Raw genomic sequence first — 20,851 nt, forward strand, 5'->3', positions numbered from 1 at the left:
CTCATTGTTATGGAGACAGTGACCTCAATTAGCTACAGCCCAAAATACGCAAGGTAAACACAAGTTTATTTGGTAATGATCCATCAAATGCTAATTTGGTAATACACAGGAATGCTATCATAGCAATATTGAGGGCTTTAAAAGGTAACACTTTACAATAAGGTTTCATTTAACATGAACTAAGAATGAACAATACTTCTACAACATTTATTAATCTTAGTTAATGTTAATTTCAACATTTACTAATACATTGTGGAAATCAATCATTTTGATTTTGTTAGTTAATGCACTGAAAAACTAACATGAACCAACAATGAACAGCTGAATTTTTAACATTAACAAAGATTAATAAATACTGTAACAAATGTATTGCTCATTGTTAGTTCATGTTAGTTAATACATCAACTAATACAACAACTGAAAAAAGCACAAATGTCAGGGCATGTCAAAACTTCTCCAGGGCCCCCGAAAATCCTCAGACCCCAGAGGGTTAACAAATGAGACCTTACTGTAAAGTGTTATTGTAAACCCCAAAATTACAGTTCTGTTACTCACCCTCATGTTGATCCAAACCCATAAGACTTTCCTTCATCTTCAGAACACAAATTAAGATATTTTGGTAACACTTTATTTTGATAGTTCACTTTAGACATTCTATTAACTATATAACTAATCATTAGAGTATTAGTAGACTGTCTGCTTAAAGGGTTAGTTCACCCAAAAATGAAATTTCTGTCATTAATTACTCACCCATGTCATTGCAAACTCATAAGATCTTTGTTCATTTTTGGAACACAAACTAAGATATTTTTGATGAAATCTGTTTTTTATCCCCCATAGGCTACAAAGCAACAAAATTGCTAAAGGTACTAAAGACATCGTTAAAATTGCCAACGTGGCTACAGTGGTTTAACCTGAATGTTACGAAGTGACAAAATTACTTTTTGTGAGCAAAAACAAACAAACAAACAAAATTCATCAATTTCTTCTCTCCCCTGTCATTCTCCTATGCCAGGGATGGACAACTCCGGTCCTGGAGGGCCAGTGTCCTGCAGAGTTTATCTCCATCCCTGATAAAAACTCACTTGCCTATAACTTTCTACTAATCCTAAAGACCTTGATTAGCTGGTTCAGGTGTGTTTGATTAGGGTTGGAGCTAAACTCTGCTGGACACTGGCCCTCCAGGACCGGAGTTGTCCATCCCTGTCCTATGCTGTTTACATTCAACACTACGTCAGAACAACGACTCTGCTAACACTTTATTTTGATGCTCCCCTAACAGACAATCTACTGACTATAAGTAAATATGCAAGTGTCCACTTATTTTACTAACCCTAACCCTTACCTAACAGTCTACTAATACTCATGTTGGTATGTAGTTGCAAATTAATAAAAGTTAGTTGACATGTAGTTGCAAAGTTACTTAGTAGAATGTCTAAAGTTAACTATTAAAATAAAGTGTAATCAATAGTTTCCCTTGAACGTTTGTTTAACCAAAACTCTGATGCTTCAAAACAGTAATCTCTTTAGAAGACATGGATTAAACTGCTTGATTAATATGGATTTATTTTAAGAGCTCATAATTAGTGCTGGAACAATGCTTTATCTTTAACGATTACGTTGATTACGTAAATAAGTCGATTTGTGTGGAATGTGTTGACTTGTCGCACTATTTTATGCTCATTCCCAATGACAGCAGTACTGACTCCAGGCCATGCTGAAAAGTTATTACAAAAATATCGAGCCTGTTTTTTTAAACAGAAAACAAATACAATGGTGCTCTGCCCTCTCTGTAAAACTGAAATGGCATACCACAACAGCACAACTTCTATGCAGAAGCATCTGAAAAGAAAACAAGACAGCAGGGCAAGTATTTGGACATTTACAGTGAATTTTACACAGCACTAGAATGTGGTTGTCAGTCTCATATTTTGTGCTTAATACGGCTGCATTCATATAGCATTCTGTTTTTTTCTGAGCTGCTGTGAGTGCGAGATGCGTGGCTCAAACGTGCTCTCTGCAACCGGTTACAAAATATTTAACACTGTTGTTGGTTATTTAAAATGTACGATCTTATGTCTCGATTGGACTCGTTTATTTATTACGCGCTATCAATCGTGGTAAAACTTCAGAGTTTTATGGACACTGCCATATTTGAGACTGTCGCCATGGTTAGCTAGTTAGTTAGTTAGAATGTGGTTGTTACTTAAAGGTGCCCAAGAACGTTCTTTCACAAGATGTAATATAAGTCTAAGGTGTCTCCTGAATGTGTCTGTGAAGTTTCAGCTCAAAATACCCCATAGATTTTTTTTTTATAATTTTTTTAACTGCCTATTTTGGGGCATCATTAACAATGCACTGAGTTACACTCGGCGCCGCCCCCTTAAATCACGTGCTCCCTGCCACACCAGCTGTCGACTATATTACAGCGCATTTACAAAGTTCACACAGCTAATATAACCCTCAAATGGATCTTTACAAGATGTTCGTCATGCATGCTGTATGCATGCTTCGAATTATGTGAGTAAAGTATTTATTTGGATGTTAAAGTTTTATTCTGAGTGAATTTGAGGCTGTCCTCCATGGCTAACGGCTATTGCTACACTGTTGGAGAGATTTATAAAGAATGAAGTTGTGTTTATGCATTATACAGACTGCAAAGTGTTTAAAAATGAAAATAGCGACGGCTCTTGTCTCTGTGAATACAGTAAGAAACGATGGTAACTTTAACCTCATTTAACAGTACATTAGCAACATGCTAACAAAACTTTTAGAAAGACAATTTACAAATAAAAAAATATAATGCTATCATGGATTATGTCAGTTATTATTGCTCCATCTGCCATTTTATAATGTTGGGAACATGGGCTGGCATTATGCAAATATTGGGGCGTACACCCCGACTGTTACGTAACAGTCGGTGTTATGTTGAGATTCACCTGTTCTTCGGAGGTCGTTTAAACAAATGAGATTTATATAAGAAGGAGGAAACAATGGGGTTTGAGACTCACTGTATGTCTTTTCCATGTACTGAACTCTTGTTATTTAACTATGCCAAGGTAAATTCAATTTTTGAATCTAGGGCACCTTTAAGCTGTTAAAGGGGCTCTATGTAATAATGACACCCATTGTTCAAAATAGGTACTGCAGTCCAAATTCAAAATATTGTTTGGCCCGCCCCCCTCGTTCAAAGACGCGGGTTGCCAGCAACAATAGGGAGCGCAATTGACAAAGAAAGCTGAGGAGACTTACACACTGTAAGCTGATGAGTTAATTTATCTGTTTTAATATGCTGTTGTTCATAGAGATATTTAGATGGATTCAGAGGCTTTTTAGGTCAGGTAGAATCTGTGATTCTCTGACCCAGTTTGTTTGCTGGTTTCCATGGTTGCAATACGTGCTGTTTTCCACTAACTGGCAACCTGTGATGTTGAAATACTATTGGATAAACTGGCAGCACACGGTTTCGCACAGACCAAAACAAAGACAGACATTCCGACACTGAACGCACATTTCAAAGCAGAATATCTGGCTGTAGCATTGTCTTTCAGAGAAACAAGTAGGTGAACTTAGCATGTTTCCTAAATATCTGCAAACATATCGGGGTATTTTTGTGCTTTATTAAAGTAAAAGTCTTACATGGAGCCCCTTTAAATTAGTTGAATGAATGCTACTTTAATCTTCTGAATGAACAAACATTTCAGGATTCACACTTGTAAGCAACTGTAAATCCCAAAAAGCGTCTGAACGCAGCCATAGTAAACACCTTTCTTAATTAGGCCTACAATGCATAATTAATTGAAAAAAAATATCTAGCCCTATTTTGAAATAATTTGAAATAATTTTTTTTTTAAACGGCCGTTAACAAGAGGCCAGAGACACTGAAGACGGACGCGAAGAGGAGAAAATTCTGTAGCAGGCAGAGCAGCTCACTGTTCACGATGCTCGAAATATAGGAAGAAAATATAAATATTGAATTGGGGGCGAGGGATTATGAATTCATCTCTAAAAGGAGATCAGTCTTCAGGAAGATTTCGATGGCAATGGCATTTTATTTTCCTCTTACCTCCGAATAAAGTAGCTAATTATTAGCGCATTTCAGCTTTGTTTACAGCGGTAACCAAGGAAACGCTGTAGCACTGCTGCTCCATAAGCGCCACCTGCTGTCAGAGAGTGAATCTGCGTCCCATTCAGCCTGCTGTTTTTGTTTCATGCTTTTTTTGTGTGTGTAGCATTTATAATTTCACAAAGATAAAGTGAGACCGTTCTGTTTTTGCTTTAAATCTTGAAATTAAATCTAATTCAAATAAAAAACAATTGCTCATGCAACGTGCGTTGCATCTTTGTTTGGATTGTGATTGTGATTAAAAAGCAGTGGTTCCCTCTAATTTGAAATGGCTATGTATTTTTGTTTATTATAATAATATTAATAATAAATATCTGCAACCAGTATCAGAATCAGCCAATTTGCTTGTAAAAATAAATAAATAAATCAGAATCTACAATGACCATGAAAAAAATACTAAATACAATCTGAGCTTTTTCTATCAAGTAGATCTTGTCTTTCAAAAAGGTCGAGGTCAGGGATCTTGGGCTTAAAAATGTTTCAAATGTTTCTTATCAAGAAACATTTGAAGTCATACAAAAGCACTGCCGTGGAAACTCACTGTCAGTTATATTATGTCACTAGCAGTTGCTGTCATCTCTGCATCTGTTGAATAGCATCAAGTCGCCATTGCATGCCCTCGTAAACATAGTTCCCACCCCTCCTGTACGGAAAAATATATATAATGTGCTTTGACAGAACAGATTGCACGACACTAATATAAATAAAGAGACTATCACTCTTCGTTATGTCTGCTGCTCTCTGATGACACATCTGCCTTGTGTTGTATTGCTGTGATTGGTTATACATAACCTCAACATTTAAGCACATCGCATGTGGAACTAGTTCATTGATCCAATCAAATAGAGAGGTGGGATGACATTGCTAAGAGATGAGAGGTAATTGCAGAGGTAACCTGTGCCCACAAGGCTTTTGAGAATTTTTGTGCATCTGAAAGAGAGCGCAGAGAGAATAATTAATATTCTCCGTCATTCTCTGCTCCTGAAGGTCTGAACAGTCCCCATGTTTTATCATCCTGAAATGTTGTTAAATGTTAATGGGAACCTATTTTTACATGGGCCATTCCACCACACTCCCAAACCCCCTGAATAAAACATTAGTACCAACACGCTTTCCAACACTTGTGAATCCCTTGCTCTCTGCTCGCACACATACTCTGTGTTTGGGATTGGCAACCGTATTTACTAACAGGTGTGACTTTTTGAATTGTCCTGTTTATGCAACGTCTTACAGGAGCGACTCGAATACTGTCTATATGCACTAATATGACATCAAGCTACTCTTCTGTTCTTGTACCGGCCAGAAATAACACTTGTAACCATGACAGTAAGAAGTATCAAAGATGGTGATTTCCATAACATCAGTATTTGATAAATACTTTACTAATATCAGGGATGATTGACTGAATAACAAATTCTTTTGAATAATAGAAAAAAATTTGATGAGGCAATATTTTAAAGAACATACATACATTTGATGACTACAGTGTGAAGTTTAGGAATAAAAATGTACACAGTGTAGTGTTGTCAAAAGTATGAAAATTTAAAAATGTGACAATACCAGCATTTCGCCCTAGCATTTTGAGCGCTGTTGAGTGGATTCGTAAAGACCTCTGATTGGCCACTGTGTTCACACACTCAACAGAAATGTCTGTGATTGGTTACAATGATCAATGATCAATGCGCAGGAGCATTTGAAAGCATTTTGAAAAAAGAAGCATTTGAAAGTATGAAGTAAGTGTAAAGTATTTGAGTAAATGTAATTAGTTGCTGTACTTGAGTATCGTTTTGGCTACTCTGTAGTTCCAAAGTATTATTAGCAACTTTTACTCTTTACTTGACTACATTTTTGAATAAGTATTTGTACACTTCACTACATTTGTAATGAGCAATGCAATTACTCATTACATTTTGCATGGCACCTAACTTTTTCTGAGCAGTTTATTTCTGCTAAAAAAAGAATAGCAGAAACAATATTGCCATCTACAGGGCATTGCAAGCTACATCCTGTGTGTTTTGCCCTTACTCACTGAAACTTGTCAACAAGGCTACTTTACATGAATGAGAGTTCATTAGCAAGTAGTTGTGAATCGCTAGTGTTTTATGAGATGAGGACATGACTGTAGCCGCCATAGAGGCCGAAACAGCATGTCCAGTGCAAGAAGGCTTGGACTGTTATATTGAAGAGAGCTTTTTGAAGGATATTGATTTAATTATGCTCTTTTAGAGCACTTGAGATTAATTGAGACTTGATTGTCTAATGTTTAAGAGGCTGTTGCGTCAACCTTGATTTTGTTGCAATTTTGAGGTGATATAGAAAATAAACATGATTGTTCTTCTCACAAATCAACTGTTTCTTGTGTTTCACTGGCATGTCTTGAGACCAGTGTATCTTTCAGCCTACATTCAGTATATTAAAGTAACGTTAAAATCAGATACTCTAAGACTGTTACTCAAGTTGTTTTGGAATTGGTGACTTGTACCTTGTAATGGAGTCATTTTCACTGTAAGGTATCTTTATTTTTACTCAAGTATGGTTTTCAGGTACACTTTACACCTCTGGACACCTGCTTTCAAACACTCCCGTGCGTATCCGTGTAAGCGCTCGGTGAAGAGCGTAAAGATGTCTATTTACAACATGTTTTTAAAGCGTTGATCATTGTAGCCAATCACAGACAATTCTGATGAGCGCGTGAACACAATGGCCAATCAGAGGTGTTTAAGAATCCGCTCAACAGCACTCAAAATTCTAGGGGGAAATGCTGGTATTGTCACATTTTTAAAATTTCTGTACTGACTTGGTACCGAAATCGGTACTTTTGACTAGCACAACAGTGTGATATAATTTTCAAATCAGATTGAATTTGATCAAAAATAAAAACAGTAATATCACAAATAATTATTCCAATTTAAATACCTGTTTTCTATTTTAATACATTTTAAATTTATTCCTGTGAAGGCAAAGCTGAGTTTTCAGCATGATTATCACAGCCTTCAGTGTCACATGATCCTTCAGAAATCATTCTAATGCGTTGATCAGCTGCTCAAGAAACATTTATTATTATTATCAATGTTGAAAATAGTTGTGCTGCTAAATATTTTTGTGGAAACCGTGATAATTTCTTTCAGGATCTTTGATGAATAAAAGGTTTAATAGCATTAAAAGTCTTTACTGTGACTTTTATTCAGTTAGTTCTTGCTAAACAGAAGTAAAAAAAAAAAAAAAAAAAAAAAAATGACCGCTTATTTTTGAAACTCACAGACTCCCATGGACAAGTTAGGTGTCTCTTGTGCATTTTCCGCATTTTCTGTTTCTCTTCTTCTCCAATTATCAGCAAAAAAGCGAGCAGCTGTACCCTATGTGTATTTGGATTGTGTTTAGACTCCTGAGGAGGGATTTACAATCATTTCAACCATTTTTTTTTTTTTTTCTTGTCTCAACATTTGTTTAAGGATGGAATAAAAGCGGATATTACTAAGGGGAGGAGAACAAGAGAAAACATCATATTCTTCCTACATCATACAGTGTGGAAATAATGCCTACAACAGGAAACTTTTGTCTCGTTTTAGCAACTCCCAATACAGGCATTCTAACAACAAGGCCACAAGGGAGTACCATAGAGAAAGAACGAGAGAGAAAGAGGGAATGATAGATAGTGCATATGAAAGAGAGAGCACAAGAAGAGAATTGTTGCGTAACATTCACAAGAGACAGAAGGTAGGGAGGCAAAAATAAACTTTTGTCTTCTGTGCCTACAGTGATGTATGCTTATAACCTGAGAGGGACACTTATAAAACATGCGTGGGACCTTGGTTATTAGTCACCATGTGTACATGAACATTTAAAAATGCAAACACACACACGCACACACACACCAAGCCTTTAATGAATTATCTTGTCCAAGGCAATGACATTACCACTGTAACCTGACTAACTCAGCTTTTTATACAAAGCACAGAGGGATATTTGCTGAAAAGACATCCTTAAATTAGCTCTGCAGAGTCGGTGTGACTTTACTACTAATGGCAGGAGATCTTGCTTTACCGGTGCGTACATCCTGTATCCTGTCCTGAATCTTGGTGAAAAACAAGGAAACAGCTTTGCATGTATCAGCATAATAATTTCAACTGATTTTGCAGTATAAACAAAACGGTAGGTGATGAAATACATGCCTAAATATAAAACAGGATTAGATACAATACTGTTCAAAAGTTTGTGGTCAGTACAACTTTATTTTTTTGAAAGAAATTATTACTTTTGTTCAGCCAAGGATGCGTAAAATTTATCAAAAATGACAATAGACCTGCATAATGTTAAAATGTCTATTTCAGATAGATGATGTTCTTTTCAACCTCCTATTCGGTGAAGCCTGGAGGGGGATGCACGAGTTTCCACAACAATATTAATAAGCAAAACTGTTTTCAACATTGATAGTAATAAACATATATGTTCTCTGAGCAGCATATTCAGCATGAATGATTTCTTAAGGATCTTGTGACACTAAAGCCTGGAGTAATGGCTGCTGAAAATTCAGCTTTGCCGTCACGTGAATAAATTACATTTTAAAATTAGGGCTGTCAATCGATTAAAAAATTTAATCTAATTAATTTCATACTCTGTGATTAATTAATCTAAATTAATTGCATACATAATTTTTGCTGTGAAAGTATTAAATATTTCAATTCAAATGAATCAATGCAGGGTGCCCTACCCACGTGATCTGCGAGCCCGATACCCATCACTCTCACTGTAATTCTTTCTTGCCCTTTTTGCAAAAAAAAAAAAAAAAAAAAAAAAAAAAAAAAGTGATTTTATAGCTTTGTAAGAGAAGATGCTTTTTTGCTAAACCTGAAAAGTATTAAAAAGTAGCATTTAGAAGTTATTAACTAATATATTATTAGTTATATTATATTAGTTATATTAACTAATAATATAATTTTCTACTATACAATTGAATGCACCTAGCTAACAACAACTTGCTTTGTTCTGGTTTCACCTCACTCCAGTCTAAACTAACTGATTTTATAGGTAGGCCTAATTTACTACACATTGTCATTTAAATAACCAGAAAATATTGTGGATTATTAAGGCTAATTTTACTAATCACTCTTGCTAAATGGGGTAAGCACACTTATGTTCTCATTTCAGAGTTGTTCGAGTAAATGATTCATTATAGACCGTGTGGACAGATCAGTTGTTTGTCATGATTCATTAAAATGAATCTGTTCAAATGAGTCATTAGGTCGCGAATCGGACATTAGCGGACGTTGACCATGACGTTGACGCGTTGCGTGCGAATCGCGACTGTTATTAGGACATCGCAAAAGATTTGTCAACACAGAAAACACTTCACCACTGGATAGGACTTTCTTTTTGTTTACTGAAAGTGTGGTTTATGTCAGCTGCACGTGCAGGGCGCCTGTCAGAGAAGATGAGGTGATGTTCTTTTGAGCACTATTCACACCCAACGGTTATTCAGGAAAAATATTCTCTGAATGCGCCTCGTGAAACATGGATTCAGTCTTACGAACTTTTAGCATCGTGTCAGTTGATTTAGATTATTATGTGTGAGGTAGAGAGAGTGCAAAGACAGTGCTTACTTTGAAGATGAAGAGAGCTCTCGCGCGCACGAGGGAAGAGCTCTGCTCGTTCTGTCCGCCAGCGCAGCAGTCGTCTCCCTCCTTCATTTTACAGCAGTGTTGCCAGATTGGAAATGTCCAATTATCGTACCAGAAGCTCAAAATTATCGTATTTGGAAGAAAATTATCGTACATGACTTTTTAGTATAGGTAAATGAACTAAATTAATAACTAATGATTTTTATAACGGAAAGAATCAATACTGAACTAACTTAAGCTGGACAATCACACTATTTTAGCTGCTGTACAACCAAAATGATGTTCCCTTTATCTCTGTAAAGCTATACTTTGACACAATCTGCATTGTAAAAAGCGCTGTATAAATAAATAAAGGTGACATGACGAGTCAAATGTACAGAATACAGCTTTATCTATAGACCAACAACTTTTTGACATGACCTGCAAATTACCACAATACATAAATAATTTGGCGTACCTTAGTGAGAAACAACTGACCTAAGCGCCGCGGCAGGAACGTTAACTTGTGCTCGTGAGAGAGAGTCATTCTCCACGATTATTGGCCGAGAAGATGTAACATGAGATGAGATGGAAGACATGCGTAACAAAGTTCACGTTCTCCTTACAACCATGATGTAGAGGATCCACACAGCTAGATCAATGAACCGATTATAAGGACCATCATTTGAAGTGTCACAAAATACTGAAATTATCGTACATTATGGGATTTTTTTCATTATTGATCGTACATCGTACAGAGGTCAAAATTATCGTACAAATACGATAATTATCGTACGTCTGGCAACACTGTTTTACAGTCGAATGGTGGCTAGAATGGCTCCAGGTTCAAAGGTCAATATGGAATGGATTAATCTGCGTTATTTTATTTTTTTTAATGCGTTATTTTTTCTCAGATTAATTAATAGAAATTATCGCGTTATTTTGACAGCCCTATTTAAAATATAATATAATAAAATGAAATAAAAAAAACAGTTACTTGTGAAAAAGTAATAATATTTCACAATATTATTGTTTTTACTGTATTTTTGATCAAATAAATGCAACCTTGGTGAGCATAAGGGACTTCTTCTATAAACATTAAAAATCTTACCAACCCCAAACTTTGGTATTGTAAGTTCCTCAGAATTTCTCAGTCCTCACTTTGGTGATGTAATGTCACTTGGAATGTTGGTAATAGACTGCATTTTTGTGTAGCCACTAATGCAGGCGTCACAAAAATGTTGGACACAAACTTGACACATATAGGAGTCTCACTAATTTCCGGTGGGCAATTCAGGACAGGGCCAAAATATTTTAAACCTTGTACTTCGGCAAAGGACGGATGCAATTTCATCATCACATGGCCATCCAGGAACATAACATGAAGCAAAATCAGGAAGACATTTTGAGACCCATAACCCGCAGCATAACATATTCCCCTATGTGTTTATGTATAAAGGGATGCATACATTATTATGTGTCAGTCTTGCCATGTCCTCAACAAAGGGTCAATAAAAATACAATTCTGAAAATGCAATTTTGGTGAAAATCATAGACAAACCATCTATGACTAGTTCGAAAAAGTAGGCATTTCATACATCACAGGGTGCAATCAAATCTTCTTGAACCAAGGAATCAAAGAAAAGCCCTTCTAGTTCAAAAGTTACGGTTCAGAAGTTATTAGCATGAACATAAGTGTAACTTTGGACAATTGGAGGTACTAGAGGCATTGAGTTAGAGACTCCAAAATTGCAGTGGTTATTGTTCAGACTGTCCTCTATCAGTGTGCCAAATTTCACAACTTTCTTCTACAAAAATGGAAAAAGAAGAAGGGCTGTCTCAATCGCAAAATCCCTCCAGTGCACTGAAATGTTTGTTCCCTAAAAAGAAGTCCCACAATGACCATAAAAAACAGGGAGCATCGATGCTCACTATGTTCCCTTAATGGAAGCTTTGAAGCAAGAAACATAAATCACACGAGCCAGCTCACCACACATAATGACACACGATAGATGTTTTGAAAAAAGAAGAAGAAAAAAACAAAAAAACACCTTATTTAATTATATTTCAGCACGTCGCCAGACAGGTAACATAATATACCTTACATTATGAATGAAGTCCTGCAGGTATATGTAACAATCAAAGTATTTATCATAATGTATTTTAAATAACATAAAAAAATGTCAGTTTTGCTGTTGTTCATAAATACCAGTAGTGACGTTGTACAACAAGCAAGTTGTGTTGTCACCATCAGTGTCCCAATGTGTAATAAAACAGGGTCCTTACCGCCCTTACCATTGTCAATTTGTGTACTCGATATACGGATTCACGGCCTAGGGAGCTTGGACTGAGATGCACCAAGATACAATATGTGCCTATCCACCTTATTCCTACTCCCCGTGATGCTTTTGCGCAAATTATGGGTGTAGCTTCCATTAAACTGTAAACAATCAGTGAAATGTTCGCTCTATGACCACAATAATATGATTTTTTTTTTTTTTAAACTGTAATGAGATGACATTATTCTACTTACCATTCAACCATCGAACATTAAAAGGAAATTTAAAAGTGTAAAAGCATCAACAAAGTACATTCAACAGATCAGCAATGACCCCAGAGGTGCGATTCTTTTACAGCAATATACAAATGTGTTAAATATCACTGTGGTAATATAATCTGTATTACGTAACATATGTTTCCTTAATCCAAAAATATTCATTAATGATAATATATCTAAGTGATTACCATCATTTTGACAGATAATAAATTGTATTTACCTGCTTCAGAAACATTCCAGTAAACACGGTTAATAGGGATTAGAAGTGAAAAGGGGAGACAATTAAATTTTAAAGCATCCGTGAGAAAATAAACCTGGAAAGAGACGTGAGGATTTGGGGAGAAAGACGACGAGAGATTCTTCACGAGAGTGCATTCCAGTGAATTATTCATGGGATATATCGTAAATTAAATCGGGAGAACAGTCCACAAATGCAGAGTGTATGTTGTCTTTTTTTAATACTGTTACAGTGGAATACAAAGGAAGGAATACAATGGAATAAAAAAAAATAATCCAGAGGAAAATAATGCAGTGACATAGATATTCTTGTGATACCACATCACATTAAAATACCAAGTGCTATGTATTCTCCTGACGTCTGAAAATAAACATGAAGGAATATTTACAGCTTATTCAGCCAAACTGACAGATAATGATTATTTGTGGTGCAATTTTGAAATTCTTAGTTTCAGTCTTTTTGAATGGAAGTTCCCCAAACCGGAAGTGTAACCCATAATTCAAAATGCAGTAGGCTTGTCAGGAATAAGGTGGATACACACCTTCGATACTTGGCCCCTAATTACAGATCTGAAATACAATTCTGAATGAAGTCTGATTCAAATTCAAATGACAATGCATGTTATTTGTCAGCCTACAATGTCATATACATACAGTATATATGACATTGTAACTTTTTTTTTACTTTTCAAGCTTGGTGGCTACATACTGTCACTTCTCCTGCTGCCCCTCATGTTGCGAATCTTTATTCATCCTTTTCCAGCACCTTTCCTTTCATATGTTTCCTTTTTGGTCTCTCTTTCATGAGTGCCTGTGTCACACATCATTGGTGGCCCTTAGAAGCAGAGTGTCAATTCAGGCCATGGCACAATCCTTCTTTGTAGGAGACGCCAAAACAGCTTGTCTGCAGTATTCAGCCTTACAGCTCAAGGCTCTCCTCCCAGAGCAAGACCACCATGCCGCATTCCCCGAACTCTAGCTTCTGGCTTTCTACACTTTGTGGATTAATTCTAATTCGCAATGTCGCACCCTCACAGTCATCTGAGGCGAATGATCCAAAATGGCCGCCGTGTCGCTGCGAGGGTGTGTTGGGATTTGCGACGCTGTGTTCTCAGTGGGGTGCTGTGGGGAAATGCAAAGGCCCCTCAACAGGCTTTGATGTGCGCTGGTGATTATTGAGGCTAATCAGGAGTGCCATCAGCGAGCTAGCAGCAAGCCAGCGCTTTGTTTGTGTTCTTTAATGCTAATCACTGTGGCTAACACATTAGGCACTTTGATTTATTGGCTCAAGGACAAGGCTTCTTTATAAGTTTATCTGAGCAGTGGTAAAGGGGTTTATCATTATTAATTAATGTGCACTCCAAGCAGGCTCAGCGGCCATTGTTTCTGCACAGTGTATTGGTATAGACTGAAGTATAGAGACTGCTATGCCTCTATTCATTTGAGTTTCACTAGTGCGCCAATTACCACGTCTGCTGAAATTACTAGCATAAATGTTATCCCATGTTTTTGTATACTGTTCCTTAACAAGAGATAGCCTAGGCTACCTATTAATCTAAAGCAGCAGGACTGCTGGAAATAATAATAATAATAGCTTTAACGTGGCTAAGGTTGTGGTCAAAATGTGTTTGTTAAAAAAGAGCTTCTTGATTTTGTCAGGTACAAAGATGAGATGGAACATGTGCATGTTTAATTTAAGGATTTTAATTAAGACTTAATGTTGACGAATATATGATAAGAAAAACATAACAGCACAGAATATTAACAATGGACTTACAATGTTTTTTGAGACTATTATGCACGTTTCAGATAATTTCATTCAGTGTGACGGGGATTGACCTGCTTGAGCTGCACGAGCTGAAGCTGTAAACTGCACCGGTAAACTGAAGCGCTGCTAGCAGGTTAATTAACTCACCCAAACGTATCCTATAAATATGTGATTAATCACGTAAATACACAAGATGAAAGTAATATTACAATTTGCTCAAAATTTGCTCCTCTGCTCAAATGAATAACAACTTTAACAACACACTGTCTTTGTTAAATATTGAAATAAATATAGGATAAGTAAATATGTAAAAAGATGGAATTGTAGTTAGAGTAAAATGAAATATGTAAAGTTAATTATTTAAAGGGGTCATGAACTGTGTTGTTTTATTGTTTTATAATGTTTCCTGGGGTGCACTTGTTATGTATGTTAGTATGCTTTTTACATCAAAAATTGTCATAATTTAGAAATAAAAGGCATTTTTGATACCCTGATTTTAGCCCTCTTATTAGTTTTAAGGGCCGTGTCTGCTGTGAGACAATGTAAACACCCACTGCTGTGAATGGCTGACATCTTTCCATTTGAAATAGCCAAGTATTTACTCTCTCTTTTAGTACGTTGTTACTATTACAGCTGTCAAGGTTAACTAATAATGAAAAGTGCTGCATTACATTTATATCTATGGCATTATATTTAGATCGTGGGATGAAAGGTTGCAGTGATGAATATGATCACAGACATGTTGTTGAGCGCTTGAAAGCAGTGATCTCGTCATTGCAACTCAGTTTCTGTACACTAACAAATGCTTTCATCGTCACTAACAGTGCAAACATGATATAACTAAGAGATTCATTGAACAAAACGGGAGTTTTGGCATGCGTCCAGAACTCAGTCACTGATAAACTCACACTGTTTGATTGACAGCTCCAATGATTGCAAATGGAGCGTTCTTTGATCACTTTCTTTATATAATTTAATCACCATTTAAATAACAGATTATTTTCATCCTACTAAGAGAAACAATGTGAAGTTGACTGTTTAGTTTAGTCACTGGTTTGATTTACTGACACAGAGACAAAGAACATCTGACTGTACATGAATCATTACATATCAGAGGCATTAGAACAGTAGAAGTAACTCAGTTACTTTTATGTTGTTGCATTACTGTCAAGTCCATATCGTAAAAATCTTTTTGCAAAGCCTGCGCTGAAATGCGATTGATTTACCAAAGAATCCACAGTGAAATCACAAATAGAAATAAGTAAAGCTGAGACATTCACATTGTTGAAAATAAATAACCATGTTCCTGTCATAAGGATCCTTTGAAAGGTAATGTTATTTTTGTCCTGTTGTATCGCTCTTCTCTCCTCCTCATCTCACTAACATGCAGGTGGGCGGTGCTAAAGTTGCAATGATGAAGTAGGCATTGATTTCTTCTGTGGAGGCGGCTTTCACCTATCTATGACATAGACAGGCACATTCCAGGATCAGTCGTTCAATGGGCCTGGTGTCAATAAAAGCTTTTATTGGACTAACAAGAAAGTTTTCAGTTCTGAAATTTACAGGATATTCTAATAGTACGATGACCTCAGTTCAGTTGATTTCTCAATTCATGACTCCTTAAAAGGTGCCCTAGAATTAAAAATTGAATTTATCTTGGCATAGTCAAATAACCAGAGTTTAGTACATGGAAATGACATACAGTGAGTCTCAAACTCCATTGTTTCCTCCTTCTTATGTAAATCTCATTTGTTTAAAAGACCTCCGACGAACAGGCGAATCTCAACATAACACCGACTGTTACATAACAGTCATATTTGCATATGCCAGCCCATGATCGAGGCATTACACAAGGGCAGAACGTCTGGATGTGCACAGCTGAATCATCAGAATAGTTAAGCAAGCAAGGAAAACAGCGAAAAATGGCAGATGGAGCAATAATAACTGACATGATCCATGATAACATGATATTTTTAGTGATATTTGTAAACTGTCTTTCTAAATGTTTTGTTAGCATGTTGCTAATGTACTGTTAAATGTGGTTAAAGTTACCATTGTTTATTAATGTATTCACGGAGACAAGAGCCGTCGCTATTTTCATTTTTAAACACTTGCAGTCTGTATAATGCATAAACACAACTTCATTCTTTATAAATCTCTCCAATAGTGTAGCATTAGCCGTTAGCCACGGATCACAGCCTCAAATTCATTCAGAATCAAATGTAAACAATATAACAGTATACAATAATCACATAATCCGACGCATGCATGCAGTATGCATGACGAACACTTTGTAAAGATCCATTTTGAGGGTTATATTAGCTGTGTAAACTTTGTTTATGCACTGTTTAAGGCAAGCGCGAGCTCCGGGGGTGGAGAGCGCGCGATTTAAAGGGACCACAACTTGAATCAGCACATTTCTAATTATGCCCCAAAATAGGCAGTTAAAAAAATTAATTAAAAAAAATCTATGGGGTATTTTGAGCTGGAACTTCACAGACACATTCAGGGGACACCTTAGACTTATATTACATCTTGTATAAAAACATTCGATGGCACCTTTAATGTTTTATTATAATTAGAGGAAATGAAATTAATATTTTTGACAAAATATATTTTCTTCAAAAGATAAAAGACAGACAGACAACCCTAACCATTTAACAGTTAGACAGACAGACAGACAGGGCAAACCAGATAGCTCATAAAAAAACAGTACCAATAAGCACTAACCAACTTAGACTGGCATGAAAATTCATCAAGGTTTTTCCTTTTTTTTTTTTTCTGCAAGGAAAATATTGCGGATTATGAATGCTGCAGTGACAACAGCCATAGTGAGTTAAAGAGTGAGACGCAACGAGAAAGAGAGAGAAAGAGAAGGAGAGAAATCGATCAACAGCATTGTGTTTACAATTGGGTGCTAAAGGTCAACAGAGGCCTAATACAAATGAACCAGAACATGATGCATGCGTACAGCGGGAGTTTGAGGAAGCACCCGACCCTGTGTACTTCTCTGTATGTGTGCTTGACAAAGAATGTGTGCTGGTGAGCTTGCCCTATTCATCTTAGTGATCTACACTTTGCCCTGTCACATATATCAAGAGTTCAAGCTAGAATCCCCACCACGCTCACTCCAGCATCACAGCTGGTACCTGGGATGACAGACCAGTGATGTCTGAAACCCTGCCAATTTACACGCCCTGTCACCATGGTGGGTGTGTCGGCATTTGATGGAGAGTGGAGATGTTGTATTAATGTCCTTAATTTTTAGAACTTGACAAACTGCAAATGGGAAGTAAACATGCAAAATCAAGCATGATGCAAATAACTGACTGCATACTAAAAAAAAAAAAAAAAAAAAAACATTTTTAGGGATTTAAGCCATCAATTTAATCATAAAATTAAACTTAAATTTTACTAACATGCTAATGATAGCCCTTGTAACATCAAGTAACATAAAGCTGAATGAACAAGCTCAACCAATGCTACAGGCTGAAAAGATGTCAACCAGCAAATTCACTCACTACATGGCAGCACAGAGTGAAATAACTTCACTGAGGGATTTAGCAGGCAAAGTTCAACAGGTTATTTGAGCTGCTTAACATGGATTCAGCACCAGTTCTGTCCCTGTGACCTGCTGCACCTGTTAAGAGAACAGGAGCAAAATCCTCGTCCAAAGAGCAAACCCACTACCTTAATCATTTAGTTTGCTGACACGATCTAAAAAGAAAAGTACCATGGTATTGCTGTGAGATGGTACCGTGGTAGTGAAAATCATTTAAAGTACCATGTGAATGTGATAATCAGCCAGAACCAGATAAAGTGCCATTTGTTTGAAAAACAGAACTGAGATAATACTCCTATAAAATAAATAAATAATTAAATAATAATACAAAAATAAATTAAATATGTTTGTTCCCCTAAGAGTTTACATTATTATGTTCCCATTGCAGAGGTATAGAAAACGAGACAGAACTTCTTACCCTTCTGGATTTGATCTCTTTCACATAAAGTGGAAGAAGGAACTCCGACACGCCCTCTAATCTGATGCCCTCTTTGGTTACGCGGAGATTTCCCATGCCATCCTGAGGGACAGAGAGACAGAGAGAGACAGAGAGAGAGGGGGGGTTTGTGATGTCTGTGCAAATATATTATTGTTTAACAGATTTACATTATCATCAAGGGTTGTTTGTCTGAGTATTTTTCACTTGATAAAATACTGAGTTCAAGACAACCCATCGGGATCTGAATGACAACACAAGCCATGAGACATGCTGTCTCCCTGTGAACCACTGGTGTCACTGTTGGTATTTCTTAAAAATAAATAAATAAAAAAGTTTGGGATTGGTAGACAGATAAATCAAAATTAATATATTTTAATGTTTTTGAAGTATTTTATGCTTACCAATGCAGCATTTATTTGATCAAAATACAGTAAAATGGTAACATTATGAAGTATTATTATAATTTTAAAATATATCTGTTTCTATTTAAATATATTTTATGATGTAATTTATACCTATGATGGCAAAGCTTATTTTTCAGCAGTCATTACTCCCATAATAATAATAAAATAATAATTAGTTACATTAATATAGCACTTTTCTGGGTACTCCAATTGCTTTACATATTGAAGGGGAAATATCCTCAACCACCACCAGGATGCCGGGGTTACACCCCTACTCTTTTTCGAAAGATGACCTGGGATTTTTAATGACCATTGGGAGTCAGAACCTCAGTTTTAATGTCTCATCTGAAGGACAGTGCTTTTTGACAGTGTAGTGTCCCCATCACTATAGGGGTGAGCACCCCTTGCTGACCTCACTAACATCTCTTCCAGCAGAAAACCCATCCAGGTACTAACCAGGCTCAACCCTGCTGGCTTTGGTGGGCAACCAGTCTTGGGCTACAGTGTGATAGCTCCAGTCTTCAGTGTCACATGATCATTCAGAAATCATTCTAATATGCTGATTTGGTGCTCAAGAAACATTTCTTGTTTTATCAAATGTTGAAAAGAGTTGTGGAAAATGTAATACCCTTTTTATTTAAATAGAAATCTTTTGTTAAATGATAAATGTCTAAATGTCTTTAATGCCACTTTTGGTCAATGTATGCATCCTTGCTGAATATATATACACACACACACACACACACACACACACATATATATATAATTTCTTAAAATTAAATAAAAATATTGACAGCAGTGATTTGCACACTATTTCAATGTATATTTAAAAATGGGATTCAAAATAGACGTTTTTCAAAACTATACATCTCCATGTAAACTACAAAAATGTGAATTTGTGAAAACAGTTACGTCATGTGCATGAGTATTATGTGTTGAGTCTATAGGCGTGTAGTGTTTCTTTACAAAGTGACATCGCCAACTATTGGCCTGACATGCATAATGCAGTGTTTTTAGTCTTTTTCACTGATCCGTGTGAACGGGGATCGTTTTGACAATGTGGTCATCTGTACACGAAAAACGCAAAGGAAAACTTTGCGTTTGAGATGAGTAACCATGGCAAAGGTTGCCATGGTTACTCATCTCTTCATTGATTTCACACACCTGATCCTTGTTTTGATTTCACTCTGTATATACTGCCCTCAGTACTTTTTGCTCACTGTCCAGTTTTGACTGTGCTCTAGCACACTGTTGTTTTATTTTCTCATTGTGGAGTATCCTCTTTTGTTTTGTATATTGAAAATTAAAGTAACTGCTGCTAAATTGATACACTTTGCCTTCCATTGTCTTCCTGTCTGACTTGACATTACACTCATGTCCCTGGTGGGACCACAGTTACCGAAACACAGTCAGCCCTTAACAGGTTCAGCATTGATAATCAAAGGAACTGGGAGTTTCATACCATGTATGAATCAAGAATTGATAGTTACATTGACATGCTTTTGCTTTTCTGTCTTGTAGAGAATGCAAGAATATGGATGTCAGAATGTACAAAAATGTATCAGTTTGCTCCCATGTCTCTGGATTAATAAATGCATGTAAACGCTCAGATGTGGCAGCATGTGGATTTAAGCATCTCTCAAAGGCTGGTTTCTCTATTCAATTTGGGTTGCACAAAGAGGAGCCCCACGGCTGTTTTCCATCTTCCTTTTCCCTATCTATCTCTCTCCTTCCCAAATGCCATAAACTACAGTACTGACATCATATTTTTTAAAAAGACATTGTTGATAGAGAAGTATGTTGTTGTTGTTTTTTTGTTTAGTTTTTTTTTTTTTTTTTTTTTCTGAGCAACATATTAAAAAAACAGCTGGAATTTTAAATTATTCTACCTTTTCATCTTTTTGACCTCCCTACTTTTAACCTGTTTTTTTTTTTTTTTTTGATCTCTCAAGAGTACATTGTGTTCTTGGGCAATGCCAATTAGTCAATTACTAGAGAAGCTGATTTCATGGTTGGCTCTAAAAGCATTGTTTCACAAATATCACATAAAGCATTATAATTACTGAATGTGAAAGCACTTCCAGAAGATAGAGTACTTCAAGTCCTGTTCCAGCACGATTTTGGGTAAACTAAAAGCCAGAAAGGTGGACACAGTTAACCT

General features: G+C 36.3%; 1 protein-coding gene across 3 annotated transcripts in view; it reads right to left on the reverse strand.

Annotated features, from left to right (window-relative positions):
• Nucleotides 1–20,851, reverse strand: part of LOC125272534 (zeta-sarcoglycan) — a 364,989-nt gene that overhangs the window by 108,017 nt on the left and 236,121 nt on the right. For all 3 annotated transcript variants that reach the window (XR_007185871.1, XM_048197425.1, XM_048197424.1), the window contains exon 3: nucleotides 18,266–18,367. Coding sequence is in view for 2 of the 3 variants with exons in the window: in XM_048197425.1 (XP_048053382.1) it covers nucleotides 18,266–18,367 (102 nt within the window). In the remaining variant the exon portion in view is untranslated. The remainder of the gene's footprint in view (nucleotides 1–18,265; nucleotides 18,368–20,851) is intronic.

This window comes from Megalobrama amblycephala, linkage group LG7 (genome assembly GCF_018812025.1).
Source record: "Megalobrama amblycephala isolate DHTTF-2021 linkage group LG7, ASM1881202v1, whole genome shotgun sequence".
Lineage (NCBI taxonomy): Eukaryota > Metazoa > Chordata > Actinopteri > Cypriniformes > Xenocyprididae > Megalobrama > Megalobrama amblycephala.